The sequence below is a fragment of the Equus quagga genome, chromosome 15, assembly GCF_021613505.1.
Source record: "Equus quagga isolate Etosha38 chromosome 15, UCLA_HA_Equagga_1.0, whole genome shotgun sequence".
In the NCBI taxonomy this organism is placed as follows: Eukaryota; Metazoa; Chordata; class Mammalia; order Perissodactyla; family Equidae; genus Equus; species Equus quagga.
Window position 1 is genome coordinate 35,359,880 of NC_060281.1, and position 27,095 is coordinate 35,386,974.

At 34.8% G+C, this 27,095-nt stretch overlaps 1 protein-coding gene and 1 pseudogene across 1 annotated transcript; one reads left to right on the forward strand and one right to left on the reverse strand.

The window, feature by feature from the left end:
• Positions 1-6,211: 6,211 nt before the first annotated feature.
• Positions 6,212-7,134, reverse strand: LOC124227355 (olfactory receptor 12D2-like; annotated as a pseudogene).
• Positions 7,135-24,586: 17,452 nt separating this feature from the next.
• Positions 24,587-25,534, forward strand: LOC124226049 (olfactory receptor 5V1-like). Its single transcript, XM_046638849.1, has one exon. It carries the CDS (start codon positions 24,587-24,589, stop codon positions 25,532-25,534), a length of 948 nt encoding a protein of 315 aa, XP_046494805.1.
• The last annotated feature ends 1,561 nt before the right edge of the window (positions 25,535-27,095 follow it).

Below are 27,095 nucleotides of genomic sequence, written 5' to 3' on the forward strand. Positions count from 1 at the left end.
TAGTTAATATGGCTTCATACACATTTGCTATTTTTTAGGTTGAATCCAATCTTTAAACTTCTTTGGCAAAATTATCTATTTATGAACATGTGCTCTTCATGATAAATTTTAGAATCACTTTGTTGAATTTCTCACAAAATTGCTCTTGAATTTTCTTTAAAGTATATTGAATTCATAGTTTTATTTTTGTACAAATTACATGGTTACAATATTTAACTGTCTCATATATAAATGTGACATATTACTTTTATTCAATTTAATTTAAATCTTTGGATAGAATTGTTAAGAATTTTGTAAATTTTCTTCATTTTTAAAGTGAATTTGTTTTTATTGTAGTCACATTTTATATCCTATTAAATTTTCTATATAATTATTACTGCTGTAGAAGAATAATTGATTTTTATATATTGGTCTTATATCAGGCAATATTACTTAAGAATCCCATTCATTCTGACATTTGCGTCTTGATTCCATAGAGTTTTTCTTTTTTTTTTTTAATTAACAGACTTTATTTTTTAGAGCACTTTTAGGTTCATAGAAAAATTGAACAGAAAGTATAGAGTTCCCACATAACCCTTTCTCCCTCCTCATAGAACCTCCTTCGCTACCAACATTTGCATGAGTGTACTACATTTGTTAAAATCAATCAACCAAAATTGACATATTATTAACCAAAGTCCATAGTTTACATTATGCTTCATTCTTTGTGCTGTTCATTCTATGGGTTTTGACAAATGCATAATATCATGTATCTATCATTAGAGTATCATACAAAATAGTTTCACTGTCTTAAAAGTACCCTGTGCTCCACCTCTTTATCCCTCCCTCTCCCCAAACCCCTGGCAACTGCTCATCTTTTTACGGTCTCCAGTTTCTCCTTTTCCAGAATGTCATATGGTTGGAATCATATAATATGTAGCCTTTTCAGATTGGCTTCTTTCACTTAGTAATATGCCTTTAAGTTTCCTCCATGTTTTTATGTCACTTGATAGTTGCATTTTTTAAGTTGCTGAATAATATTCCATTGTCTGGATGCACCAGTTTATCCATTCACTTGTTAAACAGCATCTCCTTTGCTTCCACATTTTGGCAGTTATGAGTAAAACTGCTATAATCATCCATATGCAGGTTTTTGTGTGGACTGCAGTTTTCAACTCATTTGGGTGAATTTATAGAGTTTTAAAAATGTCAATAATGTTATACCACCGTGTGTCACTTAAGGACAAGGATATGTTCTGAGAAATGCATCATTTGTCAATTTTGTTGTTATGCAAATGTCACATGTAGAGTGTACTTACACAAACTTAGGTGGTATAGCCTACTACACATCTAGGCTGTGTGGTACTAATCTTATGGGACATTGTTGTATATGCGGTTCATTGTTGACCGAAATGTCATTATGTAGTGCATGACAATACTCTGCATTAAATAAGATTTTTTTATAAAGATTTTTATTTTTTTCCTTTTTCTCCCCAAAGCTCCCCAGTACATAGTTGTATATTCTTCGTTGTGGGTCCTTCTAGTTGTGGCATGTGGGACACTGCCTCAGCCTGGCTTGATGAGCAGTGCTGTGTCCGCGTCCAGGATTCGAACCAACAAAACACTGGGCCACCTGCAGCGGAGTTCACGAACTTAACCACTTGGCAACGGGGCCAGCCCCTGCATTAAATAAGATTTTTATCTCTTCCCTTCCTCTTTTTTAATTTCCTATTTATTTTTATTATTTAATTACATTGGCTGAGAACTCAATTAGAGTAGCAAGGATGGTGGAAAACCTTTATTTTTCTTGCTAATCTTAAAGAGATATTTCTAAAGTTCTTCAATGCATACGATTTTGGCTGTAGTTTTGGTAGATGAAAGTTTTATAGACATTATTTATTAAGTTTATATATATTATTTATAATTTCTTTATATTTCTAGTGTCCTGAGAGTTGTTGTCATAAAAAATATATTGAAATTTATCAAATTATTTCCATACATCTATTGATATAGTTATGCAGATCTCATAGTTTGCTGGAAACTGTGGTAGAATCAAGCAAAAAATAAAATAACATTGGCAAGATATTTTGATTACTTGGGCCACAACAGAATTTCACAGATTAAAGATGTGTACACAGTAAGTATTACAAAACAACTCAGGAAAAAATGCAGCATGAATAAATAGCATGAGATAAAGCATTGTTAGATTAACATCTTTAGCATTTGATATAAAAAATTCTAAAATCAACTAAAAATGTTTAAAATTATTAAAGAGGTAAAAGAAAAAATAAAAACTAAAGGAAAGACAAAAATGGTATTTTAAAAATGATAGGTTTGGAAAATAACTATGAAAATTTCTAGAAATAAAACAGAGTCATTGAAATTAAAAACTTGATGAATGGGTCAAATTGATTATCGAACAAAGCCAAAGAGAAAAATGGTAAAGTGGAAGTTAGATCAGAGGTAAAAAAGTCAGAATATAGTACTGGAAAATAGATAGACTGAATGAGTACATGAAAGAGAAATTAAAGAACATATAAAGTAAGTCGAGAACTTCCCACCACATATTGCAGGAAGGAGGTCCAGAAGAAGAGAACGGGGAGAATGGGCTATTTTTGAAGAGATAACTACTGAGAAAGCACAGTGTAATGTTTAAGAAAAGAATCTGCAGCCACAGTGACTGGGCTTGTAGTTCATCATTCCCAATCACTGTCTCAAAACTTTGGCCAAGTTACTTAACATCTGTGCCTCTAATTCCTCATCTGTAAGATAAGGAGAAAGGTAGTTATGATGATTAAATGACTTAATATACGTAAAGTACTCAGAGTAACGTCTGACACCTATAATACAGTATAAATGTTTTTGATAGGTAAAAAGAAAATGAAAACCGTGAAATTGGAGTGTCAGAATGAATCTCAGGTCACTGCAGTAGCTGGTCTGAAAATGTGGACCCTCAATGAACCATGCCTCCCAGTACTGATGCCCTGTACTTGGCACCACCTAAATAGCAAAGATAAATATAGCCAGTGGTTAACAAAGGTTAGCATAAGGGAAGCCATCTTATAGAAGGGAACCAGGTTAGGACTACAAATGACCTTGATCCACAAGACACCCCCTTTTCCTTGTTAGCAATGCTTTAGTTTCCATGTAGCTTAGAGAAGTATACATCTGCTTGTGAGAAATATGCATGCTTGGCTAATTTTGTAGCCTTGGCTTATATTCCGATAAGGAAATAACTTTGTTCTTTCAGCTTTTCCAGGGATGTAACGACGTTCAGGAAAAAAAGCCTGCGCTGGTATCTGTCGCTGGTGAAGAGAGAAAGGGATGCTCTGTAGTTTCAAGGACTACAACACCAGATAGTCAACATTCCAGACCCCCCTTTTTGGCCCATTTGCCCTATATAACTGCTTCAAAACTTTGTAGTTTTAAGATGGTTCTTTAGGATTCTAGTCCGCCATCTTCCCCCTTGCTGGCAAGCTGTAATAAAAAGACCCTTTCTCTCTTACCACCTTGCCTCTTAACTGTTGGCTTGTCTTGCAATGAGTAGAAGACTACCTTGGTGGTTACACTGTAGGGATACTTCCCTTTGAATCTGGGCTGGCAGTGACTTACATGACCAATAGAATACAACAGAAGTGATGTTCTGGGACTTCTGAGGGTATGTCATAAGGAACCTTGCAACTCTTTCCTGGATCTCTTGAAATACTCATTTCTGGAATGCTCCCAAGAAACAAGACTGAATTTGTCAAATCAATGGGTAAATACCATTTAACTAAAATCCTGTTACATCTGTTTTATCAATGATACCATATCCAGCATGACATCTGTGATGAAGGCTATTATTTATTTGAGCTTGGGATTATCTGTAGACGTTATCCAGGATCCACCTGATCTCTGCAAGTGATCTTCCAGTCTTCAGATATTTAAAGAGGTCATTAATCTTGGCTATGCCTTTCAAATATTGATATGTGATAACCATATGTGATATTGGTTTTGGTTTAATATCTTAGCCAGATGGAGCAGTTTCAAAGGCTTCCACTTGGCCTTCCCCAGTGTGATAGCTCATTTCCTACTAACCAACAACATGATGAAGGAGCTTTTCTAACTTCTAAGTAGTTCAATCCTAATTATATACCTGATGGCTGGAGAATGACTATTGGGTGTGTCTGCAGTGCCAGGTGACACCATTTAAACTAGATTTTAACCATGATTCTGTTTATTTCCTGATCTCTGTGTGGCCAGTCTAACAGGTGGGCTACGATGATGCTTTGGTTTTTGGTGTATTGATGCCAACTCAGACTATGTGTCTGATGGTGCTTGAAATATCTTGGCAGTCCCCTTTTCTCAGTGTACAGTCATCTGAATAAATGGAGGTAGTTCCCTTTGGGGAAGGACTAGGGGTATCTTTTCAATAAATGCTTGCCATGTTGTTGCAGGCCACTTCTTCCTGAAGGACATGGCTATATTTTCAGGGTATGAGGTCAATGAACTGAGCAGGAAATTTCAACTTTTTATTAGAGGAGACCACTCTCAGTCTCCTGCTTCTCTATTCTTGCTTCTGACTGTAGATTTTAAGTGGTACCCTCATTGACTGCTCTCTGATTTTGCCCCTAAAGACAGCATATTGTATTAACCATCTCCGCAACTCCCTGTGGGTCAAGACCCCTTGACTGCCCCTCTGACTTCACTGCTAGTTATGGAAATTATAAACTGTTGGATGATTCTGGTTGTTCAGTCCTACCATCTGTCCTTTATTGCTTAAAAGTCACTTCGTCCCCATTACTATTAGCAATCCAGCTCTGTGATTATCTCTCCAATCATCAGCTCTGGTCTACAGAAAGTCACCACTGATCTTAGTAATTCTGGTACTCCTCTGCCGGAGCATTTTCGGTGACCTTGTGAATGACATATCTCTTCTGGGCTTTCTTGTGGAACATTTTCTGGTGGATTTTCTTTTCTCACATAAAATGTTCACTCTGATATCCCCACTTTCCTGAGTCTAACTTATATCCTTCCCTTTCCATCTGCCTGGGCAACTCAGGCATTTCACCACTGATCTGCATGGGCCACTGCATTCTCTAGCATTCTAAGGGTCACACTGTCAGCAAGTTTGCCCCATCCCTTGTGTCCTTGCCTAAGAATTCAGTGTCCCCAAGTTAAGAGATTTTAATGTAAAATCTAGTTTTATGTTACAGTCTCTTAATCAAGTACCTTCAAAATCCAGTCTCATGGTTACTCCTGTTACTACAGGCTAACTAATACATGTAACTCCTTTGGGTTTAATCTCTTTCTTCCTTTAATAGCTCCAGAACATCTCCAGTTAGTTTATGCAGAGATTTAACTCTAACAATTGGCCTTGCAGTCAGGAAAAGCATACACTACTGCCTACTGTAATATGGAAGAGAGAAAGGGTATCTATTGAAACCGTATGTCAGGAAGAATTGTTAAAGTTCCAACAAATTTCTTTTAGTTGACTATTGTAAAATAAAGGAAGAATGAGATGAGCTATAAACAAAACCATTCAATTTTCAAGCAGAATTTGGAGAAAAATTAAAGAAGCCAGGACAGGCCACTGACAAGCGGTGTAGTTTGGCACCCAGAAAACAAACTCGGGCCACAGGAGCAGAGTGCGCCAAACTTAACCACTAGGCCACTGGAACCCGCCCCCGTCATTTGCTTTAATGTTTGCCTCTATGCTTAGAGAACAAGAAATCACGACATACTTCTTAAAAATTCCCATTCAATTATATGTGAGTTAACATTTACTTTTCTAATTGAGCAACCATGGCCCTAAATTAAAATCCTCAAAATATAAAAGCATCATAATTGTATTTCTCACATTAAAATGTATTAACTTAGAGGGATCATTCAGATAAAGAGGCCTAAATACTATCCATCTATCGAATACATGGGTAATATAGACATATTTCTATACTTAATTTCAGATAGGAACACATTAGAATATGTGACAAATCAATTACATCAACTGATATCCAACAACAAATTCAGAATTAGAGTTTCAAAGCTAGTGTTGCACTTATTCAAGTTCTCTTTATACTACCTATGAATGCATTAATATAACTAGACTGAACTTTCTCATTTATTTTTACTTTATCCAATTCCCTGTGTCAAACATATTGTAAACCATTTGAGAAGTAGTATAATTTTGTATCTCAGCTTTCTCATTACCTGCTTAGTTATGCCTCAGAAGAGTTCTCTAGATTTCTTCAAGTCAGAGTGTCCTCCTGATCACCCTATTCAAGGCCCCCTTCACTTCCTTGTTTCTCAAGGTATAGATCAGTGCATTTAGTACATGAGTGACCACATTATACACGATAGCCATGACCCAGTCCTGGTCCATGTTGCTTCTTGAATCAGGACAGCTGTAGATAAAAACAGGAGCAAAGAAAAGAATAACTACCACGAAGTGGGAGGCACAAGTGGACAGTGCTTTGTGAAGCATGCTGCAAAACGAGTCTTGCAGAAGAGGTGGGTGATGATATAGAAATAGGAGAGAAGTGTTAGAAAGAATGAGCCCATAGCAATCATCTTTGTGACAGTATTGAGCAGCTACTGGTTGAGCTCAATGTTCCCACAGGCCAAAGCTAACAATGTCTTAAAATTACAGAAGAAGTGATGAACATGGTTAGAACCACAGAAGTTCAAGTGAGAGGTCATTACAGAGTGCAGCAGGGCATGGAAAAAGCCAATGATCCACATAGTGATAGCCATCTGGGTACAGAACTGGTGATTCATGATTAGAGGGTAATGAAGTGGTTTGCAGATAGCCACAAAGCGGTCAAAGGCCATCACAGCCAACAACTTGGACTCTGTGCTGCCCAGGAAATGGAAGAAATGAAGCTGACTTATGCATCCCAAGAAAGAAATTGCATTGTGTGTAGAGAGGAAGTTCTCTAGCATCTTTGGCAGTTTCACCGTGGAGTAGCAGATATCGAGACATGACAGATTTCCCAGGAAGAAATACATAGGTGAATGGAGTCTTGGATCAGAGACAACAATCGTCAGAATGGCTCCATTCCCAGCCACATTGACAAAATAAATTGCAAGGAAAACAACAAAGAGAAAAGGCCACTGTTCTTGGATATCTGTCACTCCTGGAAGGAGAAATTCGATGACTTATGTTTCATTCAGCATCGCTTAAGAAAAAAACCAAAATAATATGTGGAACACTATTGTAAATGAGAATCAATTCTTCACGCTCAGGATTTCTTTCTAAGACAAAAATGTTTTAAGGCATAGTATTTCTATTCTATATGATACCAACCTCAGAGGCTGTACAGTATTTGGGGCATTAGACTTAAATATTGACTACCTGTTACTTACACACTGTGACGCAACCATGTTTTCCTTTATTAGATTAATCACTAATATTTTTCTTTCTTCCAGTAATTCAGAGTGTGTTGCTGCCTGTCTTCTCTGGCTGTGAACTTCTACATTCTGATACAACTTTCTTTTTATATTCTTAAGTTAGCTCTAACTGGGGGCAGTTTTTTAAGCACTCCACCACACTGCTATTTCTAGACCTACTTAGAAGCCATCTGAAAGATTTTAACTTAGTAAAAATAGAGAGGGATAAACTCAATACAACTTTAAAGTTCTTAAAACAGTAATAATAGCATTTCCCTCATCTTAGAATGTGAATGGAGCTAGTGGTGTTTTACTGATCTCTTCTTGACCACATCCCTGGAAACACCATAGAGCCTTACTTGAGTAGGAAATAAGACCATGTTAATCAGATATAAGCCTGAAGTGTATTTGAACTTTTATCACTGCTATATGTGATAATGAGCTTACTTTATTCCTATAAGCTGAGCCTTTTGCTTTCTCAAATAGGACTCCCAAATTACTACTTTGATGACAAATGTTATTGTGCTTCTGTTCTCTGGTTGCCCTGGGACTCCTTTTCATTTTCCAGATCACCAAATCCCTGGATAGGAAAAGTTTATCTTCAGGTGGGTTCGTCAGTTCCTTATTTCACTTTACATTGACCTCACCTTGAAGTATGTATGGCTTCAACCTCCTTAAAATCTAATCTTTTCTTATGACTTATTTACTTAGGTTCTGTTTTTATTTTACCTGAAATAATTTTATTCTTCAAATATTAAAGAATATCTACCTCAAGTGGAATTCATCTTTCTTACTTCTAGTTCCACTGATGTGTCACTGGCAGTCATGTCATCTTTCATGATCCCAGAAGTCTATATGTTTCATGTCAGCTGTCTACAAAATTATCACAAATATGCATCCTTTCTCATTTGCAAAATGTCTTTTCTCTTTTGCCCCTTCTATCAAATAAAATTCTTGTTTTCCACTAAAGGAATGCATTAATTTTCATATCCTTTGCAGAAGTGAAATAATAGTCCTTTCTTTAGTGAACGTTAAACCGCTTGAAGAATTGTACTTAATTATACTAAGGTTTAATATTTGACTAAATTTGCATGATATACTGAAAGGCAGGAAATTTTTTGAATTTTTTTCCCCTTATTTACAAAGTGCCAGAAGTTATCTCCTTTGGGTACAGTGACAAAAACAAACATAATTTCATGAAATAGCTTCCTTTTTTTTCCCTTCATTTAAAGATATAGTGGGTTAACTCTTGAATATTGGGAAGGAAGAAGCAAAGATGTGTGGCAGACTTTTATAGAAGTGAGAGGCACTGAGAGACGAATAAGAACTATAAGGAAATTTGCATAGAGATGCAGATAATAGGGATCTTCCTATAAAAGGAGAATTATTTGATTTTGATAAATCACAGAGAGCTGAAGAAATGATTTAATGTGAATAGAGTAAAAAAGTGAATGAACAGTTCAAGGGACCCCATGGAATTCTAGGCTTTATTCCCTGGAAGAAATTTTGAGAAAATTATCTAACCTCTACTACACCTTCATAAAGGGCTGTTTCAAACAATTTGGAGTAGCTTTCTTTGATAATGTAGGGGAGGAAGACAAATCCTCTACCCTGTAGGTCCTTCTGGCTGGGCTACAAATTAAATTGACATGAGACAGAACAACAGGAGAAAATCAAATAACGTTTTATAACATGTATACATAGGGGAAACCTGGGAAAACTGAGAAACTTGCCACAATGGCCAAGCTACCCAGCTTAAGTATCATCTTCAGCTAAAGACAAAGGAGGATGTTGGAGGTGGAGGGAGTCAGTTATGGGAGATTACCAGAAAAGCACAGTAAACAAGAATAAGGTTATTATGCAGGTTTAACTCCTTGCCTTCTGCCCTGATAAGAGTTTCTAGAGGTAAGCATATCCTTCTCTTCTGGGCACAGAGAGGGAGACACCCTATTAAAGGGAGATTTCCCTTATAAATGTAAATGTCTCTTACAAAAGGATCACCTCTACTACTTTTCAGAGCTTCTTCTGTGTCTACTGTTTCTTAAAAATAATCAACCTGAAATAATCCTTATGCCAAAGAGGCATAATTTGGGGTCACCAATTCTGATGCTTCACAATAGACATGTATATTTTGTGTATTTAAATAATTTTATCACTCTGTTTAAAGTAAAAATGATATGCCAAATATAATTTTTGATTCTCTAACCCACAAAACAGCACACATCAAAAATTCGTTTTGGGAAAAAATAAAAAAAACTTTGTACCTTTTAAAGAAAATTAGCAATCACTCCCCTGTACTAGATTTATTTCACTGCAATGTCAACATTTAGACATTGAAGAATTGCTTTAAAGAATGTCTAGAGAAATAGGCATGCTGAATGAAGAATGTGGTATGGCAGTATGGTATGGCAAAAAATGAGGGAAGTAAAGTGCCATCATAATCCACAAACACAATAAGGAGTCCATCATAAGACAGGAGACAAGCTTTAAATCGTAGGTATTTAATTTTAATACTAGGAAGCAGATAGATCACTCATTAATAGATAATATGAGCAAATTCCCAGCCTGTCTCCTATTTTATTCTCTTATACGATTGAGTGTTCAGATTCACAGATAAGAAAGCTTTTTAGGTTGACACTTCTATTGATTACAAACAGTGGAAAAATATTTGAAAGGATAGCTCATGTTGGGATTGCAGTATAAGCTCCTCATTTCCAAGTCTGTTCCTCCTTTTCTGAAATTTTGCTTGACTTTTTATCAGCCACATATGGCTAGACAAAAATATCCTGCGGGAGTATGTCTCCTGGTAACTGAGAAGAATTGTCATAAGAAGAAAATAACATTTTCCACACCTGCAACATGATTGAGTAGGCTGGGGGAATTCCTTTCCTGAGCTCCATTTGTTTTTCTCATTCTTTATATTTTCTTCCCTTACTGTTTTTGTCCCTTAGTTCCTGAACCATAGACAACAACAAAGTTTGTGTTTCCTAGTTTGTGTTCTTATTCAAATATCCTTTTATTTCTTAGGAAGAGTTGTGGATTCACTTTCTCATGTTGGGAATTCCCTTGGAAAATACTCTTTGGTGTATATGGTGGAAAGAAAATTGGTAATGAGTTAATGAATGGAGTCACATCTCATTGCTAAGTATCCCATTGATTGATACAGAAAGATGATTATCTTTAATATTCTATTTGTTTATTAGTATTTTTCTATGGAAACCAAATAAAAAGGAATAAAGAAAGGCAGTATTATTGCTTTGCAGAAGCTCATTATATATTCATCACAGTAATAATTTCTTTTTATTTAATATGTTACAAATATACAGACAAGAGTAACATTTAATGTGCACTCATTATGTGTAAGTTATTGTTCTGAGTTCTTTACATGTATTAGAACATTTAATTCTTACAAAAACCCAGTGAAGGAGGTACTAAAATCATTCCCATTTTACTACCAGAAAACCAAGTCTTCAAGAATTTAAGTAAATTTCCCAGGTTATAGTGATAAACTGTGAAAGTAGGATTCAAATTGAAGCTTTCCAGTTTTAGAGAAAACTGTAATATGGTTTCCATTCTTCAAACTGTCATCCATCTCAATTTTATTTACAATTTCCTTAGTTCACTAGAATTCTATTATTTTGATGAAATCATGACTAGCAATTTTATTCTTTATTTCTGGTCTTTCTGGAATTTTGTTTATGAAATCATTTTTTTTCCGTAAGCCATAATGATATTCTCTTAAGATTTCTTTTATTTCACTGCCAGCTTTATGGGCATGTGACCTAGACAGTTACATAGAGCCCTGTGCTCAGAACAGCCTCACATTTGGCTTAATGCTTTGTTGTTGGCATCTTGATATTCTTAACAATTTTTGAAAAAGAGACCCCACATTTATTTTTACAATGAATGGCACAAATTATTTAACTGCTCATATTCATTAGATTTAAAGTTTTGTATTTTCTACTAAAAATTTTAGTCTTTTAGAGTTCATGTTAACTTGCTGTGAAATAACCAGCTAGAATTGACTCTACTTGGTTTCTGTATAGAGAGAAAAACTAGCTATTCTTTCTTCACAGATGTGTGATGCCATCTCTACTATATTCTAAGAGTTCCAAAATATACAGTCTGTTCCTCCACTTTCTATGTTTCCATTGAACAAGCTGTACTTTAATTAGCATGACTTTATTATAGGTCTTAATATCTTGTAGGTTCAGTCCAATCCTTACTCTTCTCTTGTAAAAATGCCTTGAAGAGGTTTACAGCTCATTTCAAAAGCAATTTCAATGTTTAATCAAATTTGTTTACAGAAGGATGATCTAAGGCTAGCACAAGGAATCAGAAAATTAAGATCCTTAGGTAAAGCCATGATTCTTGAAGAATGGTATGTTACTGAAAAGGATATAATAAACTAAATCTACCCCAAAACAGAGGGAAATTACAAATAGTTCCTTTGTTGTAGCCTAGGTTCTGAGTAAAAAGAAATATCTTCTGGGAGGGTGTAAACGAATACCTGCCTTTCATAGTGTTTAGAGTTTGAATTCATACCACTTGAGAACTTCAGGAACCCCCGAGACAAGATTTAGCATTAAAAGTGATAGTAGGATGGTTATAATCCTAGGTAATCTGAATGAGGTATATATTTCTGAACGTACACCTCCAGAGGTGTCATGAAGAATATTTACATCCAAGATAGTGAAATTTTATTCGAATTGTATTATTTGATCATGTAAGTGAACTAAAATATATATTATAAAACTGCTTTCTGGATGGTATAATTGCAGGTATAAATTATTTCTCAAATCATTTGGATAATTTCCAAATAATTTATAGATTTTAGATAACTTCCCTTGTGAGCTTTTACTTCTTATGATTATTTCTGGGGAAATATATGTTTGCTCCATAATTTGACACAGGAAAGAACAAGAAATTGCAAACTTTTATGTTAAATTGATAGTCATTGGGTGACTTGTAGAAATAATAAGAGAATTTTTCTTGACATGATCAATACTGTTCTTATAGCTGAAATTTCTACCAGCTTCTACTGAACTAAAATAAACTCATTAAGGGCCGGCTCCATGGCTGAGTGGTTAAGTTTGCATGCTCCGCTGCGGCAGCCCAGGTTTCGGATCCTGGGCGTGGACATGGCACCGCTCGTCAGGCCACGTTGAGGCAGCGTTTCACATCTCACAATTAGAAGGACCTGCAACTAAGATATACAACTGTGTACAGGGGGAGTTTGGGGAGATAAAGCAGAAAAAAAAAAAATATTGGCAACAGTTGTTAGCCCAGGTGCCAATCTTAAAAAAAAAAAAAAAGGAAGATTGGCCACAGTTGTTATCCCAGGTGCCAATCTTTAAAAAAAATAAAAATAAAAATAAAAAAATAAAATAAACTCATTAAAAATTATCTTGCTTTTACAATGAATTGTGAAATTTTTATATAATAAGTATTTTTATGGGAATGACATGAGCAAGATGGCAGAGTAGGAGGTAACTCACTCATATCCCACCATAGCAACTATAATTTGGCAGCTGCCCACAAATAAAAGTGCCTTTTGTGGGAGTTTTGAGGTCCATCTAGGAGCCTGCAACAACCTGCTGGAGCCCAAGACATATAAAGGCCATTTTCAAAAAGGAGACCTTTGCCCAGCTGGCAGGCTCAGCAACCATAGTCCCACCTATAAACCCAAAAATAGCTCCATTTCCTTGTGGACTCAGCTACAAAATCATATGGCCTTGGTCCTGCCACTAGCACCATCCACCAAAGAGCTCAACAGGAGTCATACCTGCCTGTGCCTCAGGTCACAGGCCTGTCAACATTGATCCCAGCTATGGATTCTGAATCAGCCAATGACCTGGTTCCACTCCCTCTTTGCCTCCATTATTGACTGCCCAGGGACCTGTCAGGAGACATGCCTGGTCATACCCTTGAAGGTAGGCCACTGACCTTGGTCTGACCACACATTAGGAAGTGGCCCCATATCCTGGCTTAGGCCTCCTGCAGTAAAGGGCAGGAAGTGAGAAAGCATACAGGACATATGAGACACCATAAGGCAAATGCATATACACATTATGAGATTACCAGAAGAAGAGAGAAAGGAGTAGAGGGCTTATTTAAAGAAATAATGGCTAAAAACTCCCAAATCTTGGGAGGTATATGCACATCTAGATTCGTGAAGCTCAAAGGATTCCAAGCAGATTCAATTCAGAGAAGATTACACTGAGATTCATTGTAATAAAATTGTCCAAATTCAATGACAAAAGAAGAATTTTGAAAATAGCAAGAGAAAAACATCTAGTCACACACAATGGAGTCCTCATAAGGTTATCAGTGCTTATCTCAAAAGAACCTTCAGGACAGGAGAGAATGGGATACTATACTCAAAGTGCTGAAAGAAAAAAATGCCAACCAATAATATTCTATCCAGCAAAACTGTCCTTCAAAAATTATATGAGGTAAATACTCTCCCAGATAAACAAAAGCTGAGGGATCACTTCTGAACAACTGATGGATCAAAGAAGTTAAAAGTAAAATAGAAGGATATCTTAATACAAATGAAAATGAAAACACAACACACTGAAACATGGGATGCAACAAAAGCAGGTCTAAGAGGAAAGTTGATAGGAATGAATGCCAACATTAAGAAAAAGTAAAATCACCAACAAGAAACTAATGTTACACCTTATGGATCAAGAAAAATAAAAAGAAGCTAAGCTCAAAGTTAGCAAAAGGAAGGAAATAATAAATATTAGAGCAGAAATAAACAAAATGTACAATAGAAAAGATCAACAAAACTATGCATTGGTTTTCTGAAAAGACAAAAAAAATTGAAAAATCGTTAGCTAGACTGACCAAGAAAAAATATAGAGGATTCAAATAAAAAATATGTAAGTTAAAGAAGAGACATTACAGCTGATGTCATGGAAATAAAAACTACTATGAAAGACTAATATGAATAATTATACTCTAAAAAATTAGATAACCTAGAAGAAATAGGTATGTTCCTAGAAACATACAACCTACCGAGATTGAATTGTAAAGAAATTGAAAATCTGAACTGATCAATAATGAGTAAGGAGATTGAAGCAGCAATCAAAATCTTCCCAACAACAACATAAAAGCCCAGGACCAGAAGGCTTCACTGGTGAATTCTAACAAATATTTAAAGAGGAATTAGCGTCAATCTTCCTCAAACTCCTCCAAAAAAATTGAAGAAGAGTGAACAGTTCCAAACTCATTTTATGAGACCAGAATTATCCTCATACCAAAATCAGATTAGGACACTACAGGAAAAGAAAATTACAGGCCAATATCCCTGATGAACATAGATGCAAAAATCCTCAACAAGATACTATCAAATTGAATTCAACAGAATGTTTAAAAGATCAGAACTGTGAACAAGTGGGATTTATACCCGGATAAGGATGGATGGCAAGGATTGTTCAACGTAAGCAAATCAATAAACGTGTACACCACTTTAAGAGAATGAGGGATAAGATTCCCACAATCATCTCAATAGATGCGGAAAGAGCATTTGACAAAATTTAACACTGTTTCATGACAAAAACTCTCAGAAATTAGATATAGAAGATATGTACTTTCACATATTAAAGGCCATATATGACAAGCCCACAGCTAACATCATACTTAATGATAAAAACCTAAAAGTTTTTTCTCCAGCATCGGGAGCAAGACAAGGGAGCCCACACACAACACTCCCATTCAACATAGTACTGGAGGTCCTGGGTAAAGCAATCAGGCAATAAAAAGAAAAAAATCCAAATCAGAAACAAAGAAGTTAAGTTTCTCCATTTATAGACAATAAAATTTTATGAAAACAGTGAAGACTTCACTAAAAATCTGTTAAAACTAGTAAACAAATTTATTACAGTCTCAAGATACAATATCAATACACAAAAATCAGGTGCATTTATATACACTGACAACAAACTACCCAAAAAATGAAGTAAGAAAACTATCCCCTTGTGCAGAGCAAACAAATAGTCAACAAAGTGAAAAGGCAACCTAAGGAATGGGAGAAATATTTGCAAACCCTATTATCTGATAAGAGGTTAATACTTAAAATATATACAGAATTCATACAATTCAACAGAAAAAAATAATCTGATTAAAAATGGGCAAAGGAACTGAACAGAGGGTTTTCCAAAGAAATACATAAATGGCCAATGAGTGCATGAAACAGTACTAAACACCAACGATCATCAAGGAAATGAAAATGAAAACCACAGAGAGATATCATCTCACATCTGTTAGAATAACTATTATCAAAAAGTTAAGACATAACAAATGCTAGCAGAGATGAGGAGAAAAGGGAACACGTGCACCCTTGGTGAGAATATAAATTAGTGCAGCCACTATGGAAAACAGAATGGAAATTCCTTAAAAAATGAAAAAGGGTACTAGCACATGATCCAGCAATCTCACTTCTTGGTATTTACCTGAGGAAAATGAATTAACTATCTTGAAGAGTTATCTACACCCTCGTGTTTATCGCATTATTTGCAACAGCCAAGACATGGAAACAACCTAAATGTCCATCAATAGATGAGTGGACAAAGAAAATGTGATACATACACGCACACACATACACATTATTCAGAAGATTATTCAGCCATAAAAAAGGAAATACTGCCATTTCTGACAACATGGATGAACCTTGAGAACATTATGCTAGATATAATGTCTGACAAGAAAGACAAATACTGTATGATCTCACTTATATGTGGAATCTAAAAAAGCCAAACTCATAGAATCAGAGAGTAGATTGGTGGTTTCTGGGGTGTGGGGTAAAAGAGATTAGTCAAACGATACACATTTCTAATTATAAGGGGAAAAAGTTCTGGGGACCTAAGGTATAGCTTGATGACTATATTTAACAATATAGTATTTCTTACTTGAAACTTGCTACAAGAGTAGATTTTAAATGTTCTCACCACCACCACAACAAATGGCAATTATGTAAGGTAAGGGAGTATTTACAAATCTTATCACAGTAAACATTTTGCAAAATGTATGTGTATCAAATCATTACACTGTACACCTTAATCTTAGACAGTATGTATCTATTATATGTTAATAAAGCTAGGAAAAAAATAACGACAGTGCCTCCCTCAAATCACAGTTTCTAAAGAAAATAAATAAACATAAGGAATGTAGTAATGTATTTTACATACTATTATTTCTTAATATCATCTTATAATAATAACTCTTCATAAAGACTTCAATTTTAACTTAGGAATTTTAAGGAAAGATAGATGTCCATAGCAGTAAAAGTGACAGAGGTGCCTCTTAAAGGAAGCAGGAACACATCTTTAGCATACTGGCCTTAGTTAGATTGGCTCTTTTCTGAATACAGCAACAAGGATACAAAGCAATGACAAGAATTGGTATTGATTTTCTGGGTGAACTTTTCAGAGAGAAGGTTATTCTGTGGAAGATGCAGAAATGATGAAAAGTCAGGAATTATTTTAGCCTCCTGGATAGATTTACTGTGGTCGCGTTTGCTAAGTCGATCATAGTGATTGTATTCTTTATTATCCAATAAAGCAAGAAAAAATATTCCTTAATCAATAGAAGCAGATAAAATATTTTCATAATCCTCTTTGGGAAGAATACATTGAAAAGAAGAAACTAATTGAAAAACAAACCAGACTAAATACAACATGTAGTTTGTAGCTAATAGATGCTTTGGCATCAGCCCTGATGGCAAGAATGGTGGATTTCTTCATTGTATTTCACTGAATTTTCTCTCTTGCCCACCAAACTGGGAAAAGCTGAGAGTGTAGAAAATAAATGATGGAAAAAAAAAAGGAAAACCATCTCATTAACAATAACATTAAAGAGAATAAATACTTAGGAATAAATTTAACCAAGGAGGTGAAAAATCTGTACACTGAAAACTATATTGATCAAATAAATTGAGGAAGACTCAAATAAATGGAAAGAGACTTCATTTTCTTCATTTGGAAGAATTAATATTGTTAAAATGTCCATATTTCCTAAAGCAATCTACAGATTCAATGCAATGCCAATAAAATTCCAATGGCATTTTTTACAAAAATGGAAAAAACAATCAAAATTTGTGTGACACCATGAAGGACTCCAAGTAAACAAAGCAATCGTGAGCAAGAATAGTAAAACATGAAGCATCAGACTCCCTGATTTCAAATTATATTACAAAGCTACAATCAAATTTGTAAGGTACTGCCGTAAAAGCAGACACATACACCAGTGGAAGAAAATAGAGAACCTACTCATGTACAGCCAAGTTATCTTTGACAAGGACATTAACAATACACAATGGGGAGAGAATAGTCTCTTCAATAAGTGATGCTGGGAAATTCTGGTATTCACATATAAAAGAATGAACTGGGGACTCATATCTTACACCATATACAAAAATTAAATCAAAATGAATTAAAAGCTTAAGGGTAAGACTTTAAACTATTTCCTAGAATAAAACATAGGGAAATAGCTCCTGACATTGGTTTTGGCAAGGATTTTTTGGATATGGCAGAAAAAGCACAAGCAGCAAAAGGAAAAATATAGAAGTGGGACTATATCAATATAAAAATCTTCTGCACAACAAAGGAAACAATCAACAAATTAAATTACAGCCTATGGAGTAGGAGAAAATATTTGCAAACCCTATATCTGATGAGGTTAGTATCTAAAATATATAAGAAACACCTACAACTCAATAGGAAAATAACAAATAACATTAAAAAAATGAGTAAAGGAACTGAATAGACATTTCTCTGAAGAAGACACAAATGGCCAACAGGTATGTAAAAACACGCTCACCATCACTTATCATCAGAGAAATGGAAATCAAAACCACAATGGGATATTACATCACACCTGTTAATATGAACAAATTTATCAAATTTGTTTTATCAAAAAGACACAAGATAACAAGTTTTGGTGAGAATGTGTAGAATTTGCAACCTTGTACATTCCTTGCAGAAATGTACATTGTACAACCATTATGGAAAATTTTAGTGTGATGTTTCCTCAAAAAACTAAAAATAGATGCACCATATGATCCAGATATCCTACTTTTGAGCATTTATTCTGAAAAATTGAAATTATGATCTTGAAAAGATATTTGCATTCCCTTGTCCATTGCAGCATTATTTAAAAATAGTTAAGATATGGAAAAAAACCCCTAAATGTCCATAATGGAAGAGTGCATTAAGAAAATGTGTTATATACACCAATGGAATATTATTAAACCATGTAAAAGAAGGAAATCCTGCCATATGTGATAACATGGTTGAATGTGGGGACACTATGCTAAGAGAAATAAGCCAGTTAGAGGACAAATACTACATGATTCCACTTATATGAGGAGTCTGAAATATTCAAACCCACAGAAGCAAAGAGTAGAATGGTAGTTGCCATTGATGAAGAAATGGGGTAAAAGGGAAGATGTTGGTCAATAGGTTTAAAGTTTTAGTTATGCAAGATGAATAAGTTCTGAGGATCTACAGTGTGGTGACTATAGTTAACATACTGTACTGTACATTTGAAATTTGCTAGGAGAGTCTATCTTCTGTTCTCGTTACACACAAAAAGGGTAACTATTTGAGGTGATGGACGTGTTACGTTTGATTGTGATAATCATTTTGCAATCTACCAAATCATCAGTTATATACCTTAAATATGTACAATTTTTATTTGTCAATTATACCTCAATAAAGGTGCAAAAATAAATATCTTTATTATTGAAGAAGTCACACAATTTGTTGAGTGAAATGCCTTGTGTAATTAATTGACAATTTCTTTTTTTCTTTGATGAGGAAGATTGGCCCTGAGCTAACATCTATGCTAATCTCCCTCTATTTTGTATGTGAGATGCCACCACAGCATGGCTTGATGAATGATGTGTAGGTCCATGCCCAGGATATGAACCCATGAACCCTGGGCCTCCAAAGTGGAGCATGCAAACTTAACCACTATGCTACCAGGCCAGCTCCTGGCTTAATTTTTTATTAAATTTTGATTGTCTTTAATCCTTAAGACTTTAATATTATTGTTTCATCCTGTGTCACATTGCAAATGTTCAAAACTTATGGGGACCTCGGTTTGTTTTCATTGGTAGTTGGATGGGGGGCAGCAAATTAACATTATTGGAACAGGACCATCTAGAGGATTAAAAGTCTCTCAAATCAGTATCTTTATGGGAGAGATCTTTATGAAATAACCCTGAAGAATTATTCAGTTCACTTGAGATCTTTTTATTTCCAGTCCCTAAAGCAGCATGTCCTGCTTCTCTAACTCTCAGAACATTGGCACTCAGCTAGGGATGCCTGGCTCCCAAGTGTTTCCAAAAGCATGGAAACTCCAGAGACAATGCCTCTGTCATTCTAAGGGTCCATAAAAGCAGCCTCATACCAGTTTCTGGGAATCTGAATTTTAATATCTACTCTTATGCTCTCTTTTATACTACAGGCAAGTATTTTCTACCTCTTCTTTTTCTCTTCCTCTTCTTTTGACTTAACTCTTAGATTTATGATTTTCTTCGACTACTCTCTTTGGAAAACAGTAGAGAATAGTTAGGAAGGAAGGAAATTAAAGATCTTGTGGGACCCTATTCAAGGGAGGCAACCAAGATATCTGTCTTGGCTCTGGGTGTATGGGGCAACCCAAGCGTATGTAAACTCTCTACCTTCCTTCAGTGTGTAATTTTTCAGCTACAGGAAGCTGTTTGGCTCTCCAAAATACTTGCTTCATCTGTTCTGCTGATATTAGGAATGCTTTTAAAAAAGAACCAATCTTTCAGTCCATGTCAGTGAAAAGGTAAAAATCTTGCTGGATGGTAGAATGTATTGACGTGAATGATTGTTATCAAATCCATGTTATATGAGAAACAAATAAATGAAATGGATCTGTTTAGTCTGGAGAGTTAAAGTTTCACGTAGTAAAATCTTTTATGTAGAAGAGGGAGCAAATTTTACCTGTGGTTTCAGGGGGCAAACCCAGGACCAAATATGTGAAATAACAATAATAATAACATCTACCATTTCTCTTTGTTATTATGTACTGTAGACTATGTTAAATAATAAATGCATTACCTCATTTAATGCTTACAACTTTCTTATGATGAAGATGTTGTTATTTTCATTTATTAAAGAGAAGGAATTTTAAAACTTGTTAGTGGTCACACAGCTAGTAAGTAGGTAGAAAGCTGAAATTTTTTAGTGTTCACACAGCTAATAGGTAGAGGAGCCTGAGCTTAACCATCCTTCCAGCTATAAAGATTAAAGCACAATGCAAAAAAGAATTTTCTAACACTTGGATTTGTCTAAATTTGGAATAGGCTGCCCTTACAGGTTTTGAATCTTTCATCAATGCAGTGTTCGATGTTAGGCTGGATTATCGCCTGGACAAACAACTGTGCAGGATAGTTCAGTGGCCAGATTAGATTACTTTTAAAGGCTCCTTCCAAACTGGAATTATAGATTTCCCATTCTACATGCTCTATGAGAGATAGTTCAAGATATACCGTTGAATTTTTAGCACGAAGCACAATGCTTGGCACTCAGTAATGCTCACTGATAACAGCCAGGGTGAGCAGTGGCTTAGTTAGAGGTCAGTGTGAGAGAGAAGATGGAGTCTGGTGGTGCAGCAGATGACAGTTTAGGGGCAGAATCTCTCAAGATTTCTGCCTTCTTTGTTATTTTTCAATTGATACATGCAGTGTTATCAGTTCTAGAGAATTCAATGATCAATGGGAAGTACTCTATCATGGAATTTCCCCCTTGTTTATTAATCTAAACACTATGAAAATACCCTCACGGAGTCAAACAACAACCAAACCATTCTCCAAAATGGGGTTCTTCAAAATGGGAGTTTCTTATTTGTATACAGGACAAGGCATTCAGATGATGCACAGGAGAGTTTGATGTGTAAATGAATTCAGATTAAATCCCTCATTTTAATGTTAATAGAAATTCTGAAAGCCGGTTTATATTTTTCCTTAGCTCCAGGCCTGAAACTTTAGGATTACTGTTTCTTTGTCTTTCATTCAATTCTCCACTGAGATGGAATTCAGCCAAGTACTGTCCCCTGTAGATTAACTCATGAGAGATTTCCTTCATGAAAAGCTTATTTTTCCTGACACCCAAACAATTCATGGCTTCCATGAAGTTAAGTAGAAATAAAATGTTTCAGGTTGATTAAATGTATTTTTGAGTATTCCACAATTTTTAAAAATAAGATTCTGAGTCTTAATCTCAATTTCAATAATATTTCCTAGGAAATATTATTCCTACCTTAATCCATTTTAGCACGTGTTATGGAAACAAATAGTTTGAGCCACTTAGAAAAAAAGTAAATAATTACAAATAAAAAACCAAATGAAATTTATCATTTGGCCTTGAATTACCAATTATCATCTTAGAGTCTATGTTGTTTGTCTTGAGAGCAAACAAATAACCTACCTAGTTTCTTTAATAATTTTTTATTTTAACAATTGTAAGTATACATATAGACAAAATTTTATCTTATGTCCAAGAGATCTAGGTTTAAAATTCTCCTTTATTTTGTGTGTGAGTGTTTATAAATTCCGACTTCTATTAAAAACATCTGAATTAGACTAATTCAAATTTTTTATGGGTCTGGAGAGATTTAGAAATGGCAAAGATGAATGGGCTTTGGTCTCATTAGAGCCAATGCTATCCCAACCATTATTTATTTTACTCGGTGTTTTATTTCTTATTTGCTCTCTGAGTTGTAATGTGCTATGATCGTTATTAGAATACTTGGGTCATTAATTGTGATACCACATTCCCAAAGCCATTAATGGGAAATTAAAAATTTTTGTTCCTTCATGATATTAAGCAATCAGTATGAATAATTGGTGAAACTAACCTATTATTTTGTGTCATAAAATCTAAATATTTCCCTGGAATTTTAGAGACAGATAATTCTTGTAATTTTACATATGAATCAGTGAGAACTAGAAAATTTAAATAATATTCCCATGTTCAATCAGCTAGTGGGTGGTAGAACTGAGGAGGTGACCAAAAGACTCTGACTCTCACGTCATGAAAGCTGTTCTCTCATTTATATCATATTGTCTTTAATTGTCTAAGGTTGCTTACTTTATGGTAACTTCCCCCATTCAGAATATAATATTAAAAAATGATAGTTTGGCAAAATACATCAAATATGTAAATATCTTTATATCCATTTATACTTTCTAGGAATGTGCTTTTAGGAAATAACAAAAGATACACAGAAATATTATGAAACTGCTTGTTCATTATTATAATTTATAATAGCAAACAAAAAGGAAAAAATGCCCACCATTTGGTTTGGGTTTTATGCAAATCTGGTGTATTCATTTGATGGACTTAAATATAACCGTTAAAAACCATATTGTAGAAAAATTTTAATGACAGAGGAGACATTATAATATGGTGCAGGATATAAAATTATGTACAATCTTATCTCTATTTTAAATATATATGCATAGGAAAATTATTGGAAGGATGTATCCAAAAAATTAGCATTCAGTGGGCGGGATGACTTTAGCTTATTTCTTTATAATTTTCTTTATTTTCCATGCACTCTACGATTAGTCTATTTCACTTTTATGACCAGAAAATATATACAAACCTAGAAAAAAAGAGAATGGAAAGTAAATATGGATCTTGCTCAGTTTCTATGAAAGAAAAGTGGAAAACTTTTCTTTAGAAATTCCGCTATCTTCTGCCTGTAGATTTAATTAAAAAAAATTCTCCATTCCAAAACACTCTGCAACCTGAAAATTTGTCTATGGAGACTTGAAGTAGCTTGGTGATTTAGGAAATGGAGGAAAGCCATCAACAATAGATGAACTTGGTATGTATAAACAAAAAGATGAGAATAAATGAGGTGCTTATCCAGCAATGGGACTGTTTCAGGCCAAATTCACCATGAAGTTTTGACCATTTTCCTTTGCCACCAATAGTTTGCGTTAATATAGTTGGGAAGTATAAATATCTGGTGGAGATGAATGATGAGCAACGGTGACTCAGAATATTTGATCTGCGTCAGGCCCATGTTCTTGATGAACAGAGAAATGTTTTGAAGTCTGGAGGTATACAGTTAAGAACTAATGAAAGATATTAAAAAAGCAAAAATATATTGACTACATAATCATTGTTCTGAGTCCAAGGGAGACAGTCCCACTTTGTGTGCAAAATAGTATCACTATGCAGGAAAATATAAGATATCTATGTGTTCTATTCCCTATGTTACCCATGATAGAAATTTCTATTGATCTCTGCACCCTGTTTTGATTATTTCTGAACCAAAGTACAGCCTTACATAATTTTTTAAATACTGTTTTGGGTACCCATTACATTTGATCAGAATTGGCATTTAAGATGAAACTTATTTTCCATCCTAGATAATGAGAATTGTACAGACTGAGGAACGCTATTTGAGGCTAAAATGAGACAAAGTATTGAAAATGTTTTATTCACCAAACCCGGGATAGAAAAGATGTCTTTTTTTTCTATTCTCAAGTTTTCTTTCCACTGAGGAGTGCATTCAATAACCAATTCCATTGATACCATTCTCATCTCCATGTCTTAGAGCCATGGATTATAAGATTCAGTTCCAGAACATGCTAACTAATCTAAACTATCATTTATTTTATGAATTTTATCAGAGTACATAGTATCATATTCTGGGACCACTTTGATTTTTACATTTTATTTTCCATTTTCATTATCTTAAAATATAACCTATGTTAAAACTATAGAAAGCATCTCCAAGAGTGCAAAGAGGACAGGAGCTATTGCAAGGAGACACTCAAATAACCCCACAACTCTTACACAAATTGTCTGATGGATATTCAGTAACCATCTCCAAAATACAACAGGGTGTGAGACAAAGGCCCTACAATTTCCCATCTACGTGGATAGCTCTTATGCTGCATGTGGACTTTTTTGCCGCATATTTAATTTTTCCTGTAAATATGCTACTAATGTTCTTAAAGAGATGTGTCCCATAGGAAATACTGAAATTTGTAGGTTTTTTTAATGTCATGATTCTTGTACACCACTATGATTTGTTATGGATTCTAAGTGTTCTAGTGTTTATCCTGACATAGATAATGCTAATTTCATCTGAAAGGCTATATTTTCTTGTAGATTGCTGCTGTTGTAGCACATGAATACTGGCATTTGCACTGCTTACTTCTTAATTCCCAAGAGGATACATCATGGAAAGAGAAAACCAAACTCTGTCTGAATTCATCATCTTAGGATTCTCCAACCTAAATGATTTGCAATTTTTACTCTTCACAATATTCCTTATGATCTATCTCTGTACGCTGGGAGGAAATATCTTCATTATTTTGGCAACGTTGGCTGATACCCAACTACATACACCTATGTATTTTTTTCTGAGGAATTTGGCCTTTCTGGACATCTGTTACACCACCACCAATGTCCCCCAAATGATGGTGCATCTCCTATCAAAGAAGAAAACCATTTCCTATGGGGGCTGTGTAACTCAGCTTTTGGCATTCCTTTTCTTTGTGGGGGTAGAGTGTCTTTTGCTGGCAGCAATGGCATATGATCGTTACCTTGCAATCTGTGAACCCTTAAGGTATTCAATTATTATGAACAAGACCCTGTATAGCCAGTTAGGAGCCTCCTGCTGGGTTACTGGTTTCCTCAACTCAGTGGTGCACACAGTACTGACATTCCGCCTGCCTTTCTGTGGCAACAACCAGATTAATTATTTCTTCTGTGACATCCCCCCTTTGCTGACCTTGTCTTGCGGGGACACTTCTGTCAATGAGTTGGTGTTACTTTTCATTGGGGTCTTCATTGGATGGGCGCCTTTCCTAGGTATCATCCTTTCCTACCTTTATATCGTCTCTACTATCTTGAAGATTCGTTCTTCTGAAGGGAGGCAAAAGGCCTTTTCTACATGTGCCTCCCACTTGGTCATTGTCCTTCTCTATTATGGCAGCTCCATCTTCACATATGTACGACCCATCTCATCTTACTCATTGGCAAAAGACCGGCTGATCTCAGTACTGTACAGTATTGTCACTCCCATGCTAAACCCCATAATTTACACTTTGAGGAATAAGGATATTAGAAAGGCCCTGAGAGCTGTGGGAGAAAAAGTAGCAGCCTTCAAATTTCATTTCCCTTGAAATGTGTTTATTTTTTTAGGATGATGAATAATGTTAGAAAACTATTTTTCTTGCAGATGCAACCTGGTTACTTCTTGCTAACATTGTTAATAAAACTCTACGAATTAAAAGTTAGAATCCATGATAAAACAAGTGGAGCACAATATTAAAAATAGATGAATCTAGGTAAAGAGTTAGTGGATGTTTTTTCTACTAATTCTTGAAACACTTCTGTATGTTCTGTTTGTTCAAAACTGTTTCTAAATAAAAAGCTTAAAAAGTTAATTTGAAGCTTATGAGCATAACTGAATATATATATTTGTCTCTACATGTTGCATGATTTTGGTTATTTAACAACCACGTCAAATATATTCTTTAGACAATCTGCTGTTCCTAAAATTTGATTTTGTCCTATAGTAAACTATTCATTGGCTTGTGCTTCTGTTTCTTGCAATTTTTCTCTAAAAGTTGCCTTCCTTTGTCATCTTCCTCCTTATGTTTACTGTACTTTCAAAATCTTGAAACATTTTCTCCCAAGGAATTGGGAAATACTTGTTTTCATACACTGTCAGTACATTTTTCTGTTGGTAATGACCATATAATGCTTACATTAGTCTGTCATAATTTTGTTTCCATAAAATGATCAGTTCATCTCAATTTTCAACATAATTCTAATGAACATCCTAAATTCCACATTGTGCCCAAGGAACATGGACTTTTATAGAAATGCATAAATCATGATGAAATGGGTTCTCTCAACTTCAGCTTTGAAGACATTTGAGATTTTTCTCTAGATTCTTAGAACAAAATCTGATTTATCTTCATTTGGAAAAAACTGTGTCGTAGTCCCTGTACTCTTGTTTATATTCTTCTCCTCTTTAAATATGTGACATATATCCATCTTCTTTGAGGAATCTTCTAGAAATAACTCCATTTTACATGATATGAGGCTTCTGTGCTTCTTACGATAGGACACATTTTTTACAAAAAACAGCCTTATTTACACAATAAAATTTAGAAGAAAGAATACGTCTTAATTTTTCAAGAGATATAAAATATTCAGTTCACATGCTATTTAAATTTAAGACAGGGAATACAACATACATTTATAAAAAAGATAAGTACATAACTTTCAGTTCCATATCATTCCAGGTAAAAAAGAAATAGTGAGATTTAGAAGACAAGTAGAGGCGTGAAAGGTAAAATGAACAACTTAGAAAAAAGGGTAAGGGAAGAGAAAAAAAAACAGGAAAGAACAGAGCAAGAGAAAGGAAGGACAAGGAAAAGAACCTAGAGGGATAAGAGTTCTATAGTCCTCCAAGAGAGGGAGAGACAAAGAAAGAAAAAAAAAAAAAACTGAGACAAACACGGAGCTCATGTTGCCATAGTGCCTTTCTGCACAATTGCACAATTTGTCTCAGAATTATCATCTCATTACTCTTACATTCACTTCCTGCCATCTAACTTAAAGCTCTTATTTCAATTTTAGATTACTTTTTTAATACCTTAATAGCTTTTTCCATTTCCATTTTAACCTGATCTAATAAAGCTGTCACCCACCTCTGGAGTAATCAGCCTAAAA

Bases quoted from the DNA above. Each gene is read 5' to 3' on its own strand.
- LOC124226049 (XM_046638849.1), top strand. From the start codon at position 24,587: ATGGAAAGAGAAAACCAAACTCTGTCTGAATTCATCATCTTAGGATTC.